This window comes from Grammomys surdaster, unplaced genomic scaffold, assembly GCF_004785775.1.
Source record: "Grammomys surdaster isolate TR1022 unplaced genomic scaffold, NIH_TR_1.0 331, whole genome shotgun sequence".
Lineage (NCBI taxonomy): Eukaryota > Metazoa > Chordata > Mammalia > Rodentia > Muridae > Grammomys > Grammomys surdaster.
Window position 1 is genome coordinate 885,428 of NW_021604750.1, and position 11,864 is coordinate 897,291.

General features: G+C 42.0%; 1 protein-coding gene across 3 annotated transcripts in view; it reads left to right on the plus strand.

Moving 5' to 3' along the window:
* Positions 1-9,488: 9,488 nt before the first annotated feature.
* Ube2v2 (ubiquitin conjugating enzyme E2 V2) overlaps positions 9,489-11,864 on the plus strand; it is a 28,872-nt gene continuing 26,496 nt past the window's right edge. Inside the window, exons 1-2 of one of the 3 annotated variants that reach the window (XM_028778262.1) lie at positions 9,495-9,528; positions 10,193-10,259. Coding sequence is in view for 1 of the 3 variants with exons in the window: in XM_028778261.1 (XP_028634094.1) it covers positions 9,513-9,528 (16 nt within the window). In the remaining 2 variants the exon portion in view is untranslated. Of the gene's footprint in view, positions 9,529-9,578; positions 9,596-10,192; positions 10,260-11,864 lie in introns of those variants that run through there. The other 2 variants (XM_028778261.1, XM_028778264.1) reach the window with 2 other exon arrangements.

Consider the following 11,864-nt stretch of genomic DNA (forward strand, 5'->3'; position numbering starts at 1 on the left):
CTAGAAAGATACCACATCAAGATAGATACCCAAGGAAACCCTAAAAACTCTCCTCCAAATCACCCCCAATTTTAGGGGCCACTGTTAGATTTGATACTCCCTGCCTTGATTGGCTCTCCAATGAAGCCATCTGGGTTCCACAGTGGCTTGTATTAAGGAGAAGCTTAAAGCCCTCACACAGCTGGTAGAAGAACAACTTCTGCTACAACACATCCAGCCCTCCCACTGTCCATGGAACACCCCTGTGTTTGCTATAAAAAAAGAGCTCAGGAGATGGAGACTATTACAAGATTTGAGGGCAATTAACAAAACCATGAGAGTGTGGGGCTCTCCCCAAAGATGGCTGCCCCATATCTCAGCCATCCCTGCCCATGTCCCTCTACTAGCAATAGACATGCAAGACTGCTTTTTTTCCCCATCCCCCAACTCCCTGGAGACTACAAACGCTTTGCATTCTCAGTACCCCCCATTAACAACTCAGCACAGCCTCATGATATGAATGAACTATTCTCACTCAAGGAATGGCTAACAGTCCAACCATTTGTCAGAAGGCTGTGGCCACTGCATTAAAATTGTATTTAGATAAAGGACTCAACATATACCACAATACAGATGATATATTAATATGGGGAGACTCTTCCACTTTCCCCTCCTAACTTAAGGTCCAGTTAATATCTGTCCTGGTATACAAAATAGCCCTCACTAAATCCAACTTATTCTTCCCATTGCATTTTTAGGAATAGAGATCTCCCTTACCTCAATACGCCTCCTCAAACCCACTCTTTCCTTCCCTCAAAAATTAACTCTTGCCTCCCTCCAGAGCATTTTTTTGACCCTTCCCACAAGCACCCTTCAACCCCTCTTTAACCTCCTAAAAGGAGATAAAAGGCCTTCTTACCCAAGAACACTGTCCCCTGATGCAATCCAAGCTCTAAATTCTAAGATATGGCTCTTGCTAGGTATGACCCAACAATGCCTGTACATCTCCTTATTTTTAGTTCCTCCCCTACACTTGTGAGAGCTCTTTATCAACTCCAGGGGATGCTGGAAGGTCTCCACACCCTGAATTCTAAATGAGGTGGATACACTTGCCAGTATGATTTTAAAAAGGCAGGGGCAGAGTCCTACAAACCCTACAAAAAGAACCTCACATTTTTGTCACTCCCTTCTCCCTCTCCAATATTCAATGGCTAATCAAAATCACTCCTGCTTTGCTATCAACTTAATAGGATTCCCAGGAAAAATTGACAACGATTATCCTGACAAAAAAAAAAAAGGCCACTGCCTTCCCTCTGTTGCAACGGCTGCTCCCCAAACTATTTTCAAAAAAGCCTATAGTGTGGGCTCCCTCAATATTTACCAATGGGGAAAGAGGAGAGCCACAGCAGTAACATACTACTTCCCTGAGGATGAGCCCCTATTCTCCAATTCAGAAAGCTGCCCCATCACTCTCCCAATATAAAGAATTATATGCTATCTATCTAGCTCTTAAAAAAGGGCCCCCTTAACCTCTTTTCAGACAGTTTATATACTGTTAATTTGCTCCCCTGTCAAGATCCTTTGTCAAACAAGACACCAACCCACTTTCCCCTCTTCTCATACAGGTTTCCACCTTCCCACAGGAAAGAGCCTCCCCATTTACATCCACCATGTCTGATCTCACAGTCTCCTACCAGGTTCTTTATCAAGGGAAATGCCCTCATTGACCAGGGCATCACAGCAAGAATATTCATAGCCTCCACTGAGCAAGTAGACCAATTCCATTCGTGCACACACACAAATTTAAAGGGGCTTCATACCCACTTCCCTCATATCCTTCTTGTTCAGTTCCAGAGGATAATAAAAGCATGTTCCTTTTATGCATCCCTTATTACCACCCCAGCTTTACAAATGATGGGCACCAATTCCAGAGCCCTCAAATCCAATGCCTTACGGTATATTGATGTCACCCATATTCTCCAATTCGGTAGACAGAAATATGTTTTTGTTACCATAGATACAGGCTCACATTTTATATGGGCTACAGTCCAAAAAGTGAAAGCACAAAAAAGTTAATTCACAATATGCTCTCCACCTTTGCCATCATGGGCATTCCTAAACAGACAAAAACTGATAATGGCCATGTCTTCACTAGCTCTCAATTCAAAAATCATCTACACGAATTGGCAAATTGCTCAGCATTCAGGGATTCCCCACAACCCTCAGAGCCAAGGAATAGTAGACAGAACACATCAAATCCTAAAAGCTCAACTTTTAAAACAAAGACAACCATCTATCCCCCAATGTACAATTAATGATGGCTCTGGCTGCATATTTAACCTCTACAAAAACTCCAAATACCCTCCTATCTCCTGCTATTAGCACACATCAAAATTAATGCCCCCTATCCTAGTATGATGGCATGATCCTTTGGATGGAATTTGGAAGGGACCAGAAAGGACCAGACCCTCTCCTTACAACTGAGAGGAGTTTTGCTTGTGTTTTTCCACAGGACCAGCCTAAGCCTATCTGGGTTCCTGTCAGAAATGTCCAACACCAGCCCACCAACTAAGAAGATGCCCCACCTCTCACTGGCAGATCAAGGACAGAGGAAGAGGAGGAGGCAGAGAAAACACCACATCTGGAGAGACAGCAAGATCTCCTGGAAAGACATCCATGACCTGGTGACTGCTGCCCATTCCATGTGCCCTCCACAACTTCCCCTCTCCTCTATTCTTATGGCTGTTTTTGTCATTCTTCATGCTATCTCTGTTACTGCCCAGCCTCTCCCTGTCCTTCTCAAAACCTACCACTGTAGATTCTATGCTAAGGAAACCTACAACGAACCCAAGAAAGTCAAAAGAACCCAGGATTGCCTAGTTGAAGGATATCAGATCAGGACTGAGATTCCCCTACACCGAGATTCCATCTCCACTACCCCCAGCCCTTTCCTCTGCTTTCCTTACTGAAACACAAGTGAATGTCTCCAGGAGATCTCCACATACGGAGATTGCAAGTATTGGAGCTGCAGAATGAAATCCACCAGCTAAGGCAGCACCATGTTCGCCAATCTTAAAACTCATTTTCAGCTTTCCATCAGTGATCCATGGAATGAACGTTGGCAAACTGGAGTCATGGATAAACTTTACCCTAATGGCTATGCCAGATACCCCATAGCTGACCTACATGTCTCCTGTGAGCTTGTTTCTGCCTCCAAATCAGTTTTTACTCATGTTAATATTCTCCAACAGGAAAATCAGTCTCTGAAGGAACTCCAAGCTACCCTCTCCTGGCAACATTACATCCAATATGCAGCTGACCTCCTTCCCTTAACCACCCACCCCAACTCCTCCCAATACTTTTTCTGTGCTTCTCTCTCCCAACCATTATTAGAAGCCATTCCCATTAGCATTCCCCTTCATGAACTCCATGGGGAAAGCACAAGACATTCCCATGAGGAAAGCACAAGACATTCTTCTCTTTGACCTAACCTCACCTTGTCTTGTAGGGCTTTCCTTGAAACCCCATCTTATATGTGCCCATGACATCACCATCACCAAGTCAACATGTGTTAATTCCCCTGCTCTCCTCTTGTGCAAAGGCACTACAGGTCCCTGTATTACCCCCCCCCCTTCCCAAGGCTCCTACATTCCTATGATATTTGTTCCCCAGGTTGGGCCAGAGGTCTTTGCAGATAGCCTCGGGTTCACAGACTGACACATGAACACATGAACATCTTATTAGATGCCTTTGACAAAATTCAACATCTCTTCAAGATAATAGTCCTAGAGAGAACTGGTGTATAAGGGACATACCTCAACATAATAAAGGCAGTTTATAGCAAAACCATAGCCAATATCAACTTAAATGAAGCATTTAGGCAAATGAAATTCAAACAATTTACAGTAAAATCAGAAACAGGATCAGGTTGCCCACTTTCTCCATACCTGTTCAATATATTACTTGAAATCTTAGCTAGAGCAATAAGACAAGTGACAGTGATCAAAGAGAGTATAGATAGGAAAGGAAGAAGTGAATATATCTTTATGTGCAGATAATATTATAGTATAGTATACATAAGTATACATAAAGTATAGTATACATAAAATTCCACCAGGAAACTCTTACAGCAGTTAAACATTTTCTGCAAATTGGCATGACACAAAATTACCACACAAAAATCCTACATGCAAATGACAAATAGATGGAGAAGGAAATCAGGAAAACAGTATCTTTCATCACAGCCTCAATGAACTATATTTTTGAAAAACTAAAATATCAAGTGAAGACTTGTATAGTAAAACCTTTAAGACACTGAAAAATATTGAAGAAGACAATTGAAGATCAAAAGATCTCCTATGTTCATAAATGTGTAGGATTAATACTGGATGCCAAGGTCCAGCCTAGGCTTGGAGAGGGGTTCTGAAGAGGGAAGTTTGGGAGTGGTGAAAAGAATGACTCAAAGTCAAATCATGGATACAAGATGATAGATAGCCTGTAATCTGCTCAAGATGGGTCCCTAGACAGCTCTCTGTAGATACCTTGTGAAGAGCCTTTGGTGCCACTTACAGAAATTTACTGCTTATAGAAATTTGGCAAGTATTTGTCACTGGGCTCAAGGAAGTAGGCTCAGATAAGAATATTCACATTTGGGGCTGGAGAGATGGCTCAGTGGTTAAGAGCACTGATTGCTCTTCCAGAGGTCCTGAGTTCAATTCCCAGCAACCACATGGTGGCTCACAACCATCTGTAATGGGATCTGATGCCCTCTTCTGGTATGTCTGATCACAGCAACTGTGTATTCACATTAATAAAATAAATAAATTTTAAAAAAAAAAAAAAAAAAAAAAAAAAAAAAAGAATATTCACATTTTGGGCTAATGCAAAGATCTAGGTAATGCAACCAAGGAATGTGTGACTTCCCTTTTGTCTTGGTAACCCTGATAAGCCCCGACTCAGTGACTTGGGGACTTTGTTTATTGCTTTGTTTGATTACTACCTGATGTGATCTCCTTATACTTTGCCTTATCTGACTACTCTGTCTTTGATATAAGAACTGATCCTATTCTCTGCAAGTACCTAGAGTGGTATAAAAGCTGGCTGGGAAAAATTAAAGCTTTTTCAGCCTCAGCACTGGCTAGAGTCATGTTATAATGTTTGTCTAATTGTCCTTTTCTTTTCAATCCTCACTCCTTGACCTTGAGACCCTGTTGACTGACTGAGCTAGCCTGATCAATAACTCTTGGCTCTGTAGTCTGCTTGAGACAGCTCCTTGCTCAAAATGTCTTTTTGCTAGAGACAGTTCTCTTATGTTAGAAAAAAAAATCTGAAAAGCTTTCTGGATAGCTCATGAGTTTTCCAACCAAGGTGAGAAAAGCTGCTAGGAAAAATTCTAAAATAGCTATGTTCTTTCTTTAGAGATCTCCAGATAGCTCAGCTTTGCTAGAAAAAATAAAACAATCTAAAAAAGAACTGATATTGCTTTCTCATTCAGACCAAAAGCCCAGTCTTTTATTTACATATCAACTCAGTTATTTACTTCAGGTTCCCTCTTGACCATCCCATGAATCAACATTCCATTACCTCAGCCCCTTGATTCTTAGAAAAAGACAGCAAGCACATTAAAAACAAAGCAAAACAAAACACCATGGCAAATGAATTCAGATACCTGCTTGCCTTTGTAAGCACAAACAATAAAGTTAGCTGGGTGGGATCCTGTCCTGAGATTACCATTCTGACCACGCCTGGACCTAAATGAATTCTGTTCCAGACTGACCTTGAACTCAGAAATCTGCCTGCAGTTGTATCTGATTTTCTGACAAGCTGACTCAAAGTGTAGTTGCTTCTGTTTTTCTAGATCCTTGAAGCCCCTCACATAATTCATATTGCACCCTTATATTTTGCATAGCTGAGAAATTACATATTCTCCATCTCATGTTTTCAGAGGTCTTTCCCACAGCCTTAAAGGCTGTGCTAAAGGTTATATCATTTACCACTTTTGCTAAGGACATAGATACACCCTTGTCTCCTGGACTTGTGCTGTCTCTAATGTCTCTAATTATTAGCCTTGGCAGAGAGGAATTCCCAGATAGCCTTTGCAGGGAGAATATTTCCAAAGGAAGAACATGAAGCCATATGTATATTTGGCTTGTTTTATCCAAACAAGCCTCATGCCCAGCAACTGTCAACACGTGTGGAGGCCCACACCCTGCTGGGCCTGTTCCAGGGACAAAAGACCATGTCACACTGTCTTTTCCAGACCATGCAGGACTCAGCAACTGGAAAATGGCCATCTTACCTATAACAATCTACAGATTTAGTATAATATTCATCAAAATTCCAATGCAAGTCTTCATAAAAATTGAAAAAATAAACTTCAACTTCATATGGAAACAAACTAACAAAAAACCTTACACTTAAAAGTATTGTTGAATAATAAATGAAATCCCAGACTTCAAGTTGTACTACAGAGATATACTAATAAAAAGTGACATGCTACTGACATAAAAAGACATGTTGATCAATGAAATTGAATTAAGACCCAGACATAAGTCTACATACCTATGTATACTTGATTTCTTATAAAGAAGTAAAAAAACAAAAACAAAAAACCCAAAAAACAAACAAACAAACAAAAACAAACCAAGCCAAGCCAACAACAACAAAAAACACACTGGAGGAAAGACAGCATCTTCAACAATTAGTTCTAGTACTGGATGGCTGCCTGTGGAAGAATAAAAAATAGATTCATATTTATCAGTCTGCACAAAACTAAATTCCAAATCAATCTGGTACCTAACATAAGACCAACTACTCTGAGTCAGATGGAAAAGAAGTACCCCATGGTGTCTCTCAAGGTAATAGGAAACAACAAATAAATCACAAGCACATAAAGCATATAGTAAACCTACAGGAGAAGAAAAAAGAAACTTAAATGAAGCTGAGCGGCCTCTCCTTCCTTTGATCCTCGCCTATCAGGAATAACCCAGTTGCCTCCACCAAACTCTGTGTTTGGCTGGGGTTCACTGGCTCCCACTGCTGCTGGGAAGGCTCCAGAGATGGCATCCTCTCCTGCTCCTAGGCTTCACCTACTACCTTCATCCTGTCAGCTTCTACCAAAACCTGGCACAGACCATAGTGTGATTCCAACATTAGGAGTTCTGGTGAGACTGCACTGCCTCTGGTGGCCTCCAGATTGTGCCAGCCAAAGAAACGGAGAAAAAAAAAAATCATTATACACCAAATAGAGCAGGAGACAATTCCCAGCAAGACAGGACAAGAGGCATAACCACAAAGACACACAACACTCAGAGGCACCTCAACTCACGATCAGTGGAGAGTCAATTGCTCCCTTAAAACTACTCTACTATCAAGTCAGGGAAGTCCCCATTGATCCTGCCAGATGAGCGCCCAAATGTTAGGGTCCAAGAATCACTGAAGGAAGACCCGAGACCCAAATAGTATGCAAAGGCAAAGAGGGTTTATTTTGCAAAATTACCAACATGCAGGGGTCAAATATTCATCAAAAAGGCAACTACTCAAAGAGCTTGCAGGTTACCTTTTATGGAGGGCTAGGGGAACTTTCCAGAAGGGTTAGATTATCTCTAATATGATTGGTAGTGGACAAAGCAGCGACATTAGTACAATTTTGATTGGTTGTCGTGTTAATTTCTCTATATTAGGTGAGGCCTTGAAGAATTTTGGAAACCAGCTCAGTTCTTACCTTGTTATCTCCTCCAGCTAGGTGTCTGAGGAGATGACTTATCCTCCCTAAGTCAGGGCCATTGTTAAAGGCCCATTGTCAGTGGCTCATTCTAAGGAGCCCAGTACGATTTCTGGGGAATTGAAAACATTTTTTAAATATTTATTTGTTTATTTTATGTATGAGTATTCTATCTGGATGTACAGCTACACACCAGAAGAGGGCATCAGATTGCATTATAGATGGTTGTGAACCATGTGGTTGCTGGGAATTGATCTCAGGATATGTGTAAGAGTAGCCAAGTGCTCTTAACCACTGAGCTCTATTTCCAGCCCAGAAATTGAAATTTTTATTCCCAAGGTTTTTGGACCTCTCAAGAAGTCCAGCCAAGCCAACTAACCTGGACCCTAGAGGGCTGTCAGAAACTGAACCATCCACCAAATAGCATACAAGGGCTGGACCTAGTTCCCTACCCACCCACCCCCTCAGAACAAAGGAACAGATATGCAGCTTGGTCTTCTTGTGGGTCCCACAACAATTGGAGTAAGGGCTATCCCTGACTTTGTTGCCTGCCTGTGAATCCTGTCCCCCTACCTGGCTGCATTGTCTGGCCTCAGTGGAAGTGTGCCTAGTCCTGCAGTGACTTGATGTGCCAGGGTGGGTTAGTACCCAGGGGGGCCTCCCCCTCTCAGAGTAGAAGGGGAGGAGGTATGGGGGAAGGGGCTGCTTGAGGGGGGAATTGGAAGGAGGGGGCTGTGATCGGGATATAAATGTGAATAAATAAATAAATAAATAAATGGAAAAAAGTTGAAAATATTTCTACCTGTGTAATTCTCCCTGAAGAATGACACCTGCGACTCAAATAGTATGTAAATGCAGAGTGTTTTATTCTGCAGAATGTTGGGGTCTCCCCATTACCAAGATAGAGGGATCCCTAAATGAACTCGAAGGCTCAATTTAAAGCACATTGGAATTCTGGGGTAGATGAGCTTTATCTTACCTACCTCTAGTTTATTCCAGATCTATTATCAGGCTCGAAGGCTGGAGCCTGGGGTTTAGTCTATTAGTAATTGACTTGCCTGGGCTTGCCTGGACTTGCCCAGTTCTTAGACCTAATCCCGTAACTGGCAATTTGAAGTCTGTCATGGAATCAGTCTAGCCTTCTCAGAAGCAAGGTGGTTGGTGGTGTTTCTCCATCCCTTTCTGCTTCAAGCTCCTGCTTGAGTTTCTGCCCTGGCTTTCTTTACTGATGGACTTTTGGTTATGGTGTCATTAGAGCAAAACTACAGTCTAAATGTAAACTTGCAAGTCTGCATTAACACAGTCCAATCCTTCTGAATAGTTTTTTCAACATGATTGTGAATATCGATGTTTTACCTTGATTCTTAATAACAGGTTTGGTGTGATGTAACTGTTAATGTTCGTCTAGACATTATTTTAATATTTAATAAGAAGAGTCCTAGGGAAAATTTCCCTCGAACACACTAAGAAACCATATTGGAGATCTCAGATCTTTCAAAGGCTTTTTAAGCTCTTTGCTGTCTTAGTCTCCCAAGTTCCTCTCTCTCTCTCTCTCTCTCTCTCTCTCTCTCTCTCTCTCTCTCTCTCTCTCTCTCTCGTGTGTGTGTGTGCGTCTGTGTGTGTTTGCTTTGATTGTGACAACTGTGGAATCAAGAGTTCCAGAGACCATCAGGACAAATCTTGCCAGGAACACGAAAGTGGAACAGTCCTCACTATCGGACTATCGGTCTCTCTATGACGGAGAGCAGCGTGCTGCCGGAAGTGACGCGTGACGTCCTGCGTGCGGCGGTGGGTCTGGGAGCAGGAGAAGATGGCGGTCTCCACAGGTCGGTTCCTTGCCCGGTCCGCCGCGCTCCGGCTGCTGGCTGTCCGGCGGACCGCGTGGGACTGCGGGTGCGCAGTGCGGAGGGCCACGCGAGGGGCAGGGGGTGGGGCGGCCGGCGGGGAGGTCGGCCGGCGTGTGTCCGAGCCCTCGGTAACGGGGAGCCTGCGCGCCCACCGCCCGCGACGGCCCTGCGGGAGTCCCGGCAGATCAGGGCGCCGCAGCCGAGCTGAGGGTGGAGTGTGCTGGGGCGGCCCGGGTTGGCGGTGGCATTGCCCATCAACGAGGCAGTGGCGGAGAGGCATCCTGGATGGAGCCGGGGATCTCGGCTGGGACACGTGCAGGAGGACAGGACTAACAGGGAGGACGGCTGCTGTTCGGAATAAGAGAGCGATGATTTTACTTAGCTGGCCGAATACGTGTTCCTTTTTTTTTTTTTTCCCATTTAAGTGAAAAACTGCGGTACACTGAGCACGACGCAGGACAGTTGGTGCCTTAGATAAATTGTTCACCTGTCTACAATGATCTCCTATGAGCAGAAACTTGAAATTTAAGTATTGACAGGGTTTAAAAATTTGATGACTTAAAAAATTTTAAGTTAAAACAGGTTAAAAGTGTTGAGTTTTAGCATTTAAAAGTGATGGTTCATAAGATTTATTTTTTTCTAGTTCTTACTGAATCTAGGTTGTAGACATGGAAGAGGTTGAGTGGATGTTGTAATTGTTACATTTCAAGGTAATACCTTCATATACATTTTTCTTATTGTTTAAATCTTACCTTATTGTGTATAAGTGTCATAGAAAGTAAAATCTTTAGCAATTCTACCTCTGGAAAATATATCAGTGGTCTGATCAGAGCTTGATCAAAGACCAAGGATCATTTTAAAAGCGATATTTTAATGTTACAACCCTTAATCTCTTTACTTGCTATTTGAAATATATGTGCTAATTAATGGGGCCATGTTTTTTTAAGAGTTATGCTCAATACCTTAAAATTTAACTAATAAAATGGTGTATTGTAATATGAAAAGTGTCAATTTGTGATTGCATTTGTTTTTGGAAACATTTAACACTACTCATATGAAAGAATGCTAAGTATTTTTTAAAAAGCAGCAATTAGATAATATGAGTGGCACATACTTTTTGTCAAACTGTTTTTGGAAATTGAATGGCATTGAATTGTATACTATAAATAAGCTTTGATGGATTATTTGCACATGTATTGCATATTAGATATCTGTTTCCTCTTTTTTTCACTGGTTTTAGACCAAGGAAATGGGAACTTTGGTATAGTTAAAATACATTTTAGAGCCGGGCGGTGGTGGCGCACGCCTTTAATCCCAGCACTCGGGAGGCAGAGGCAGGCGGATTTCTGAGTTCGAGGCCAGCCTGGTCTACAGAGTGAGTTCCAGGACAGCCCGGGCTATACAGAGAAACCCTGTCTCGAAAAACAAAAACAACAAAAAAAAAAAAATACATTTTAGAAAATGGAGCTTATTTATTTATTTTATGAGTCAGTATGTAGCCAGGCTGGCCTTGAACTCTAACTGGAAAAAGTTTGGAGGAAAATAATTCAAATTAGATTGAGAATTCCTTCTTAGAAAATTGAGAAACCAAAGAAGTAAAAAGTTATACATAACTCTTCAGGAAAAGAAGCAAGATTATATAATCCAGTGTTCTCTCATCATGAATAACTGAATTTGGAGTATTCCTCAAAGGTTGAGCTTTATTCTGTTTTAGTCTAGACACTGACTTTCATACATTCCTTCCTAGGTAAATTTTTCTTTTACAGTCTTAGTTCCTTCTCAGATGGAAGTATGTCTGAAGTTTCCTCCTTCTTTCCCTAACTCATGAGAATTTCATAGAATTTAGCTTAAGCATTACTCAAGGGAAAAGATGTTTACTAATATTTAGTATTTATGAGTAAAGATTTCATTTGATTCAATTACTGTGATTTACTGTGTAAAAAAGGAAGTTCTGTGTGTTCTGTGGCAGTGCATTCCTATGATCCCAGCTTTGAGGTAGGACTGTGAGTTGTGTGTTCTGTGGTAGTGCATTCCTATGATCCCAGCTTTGAGGTAGGACTGTGAGTTGTGTGTTCTGTGGCAGTGCATTCCTATGATCCCAGCTTTGAGGTAGGACTGTGAGTTGTGTGTTCTGTGGTAGTGCATTCCTATGATCCCAGCTTTGAGGTAGGACTGTGAGTTGTGTGTTCTGTGGTAGTGCATTCCTATGATCCCAGCTTTGAGGTAGGACTGTGAGTTGTGTGTTCTGTGGTAGTGCATTCCTATGATCCCAGCTTTGAGGTAGGACTGTGAGTTGTGTGTTCTGTGGTAGTGCA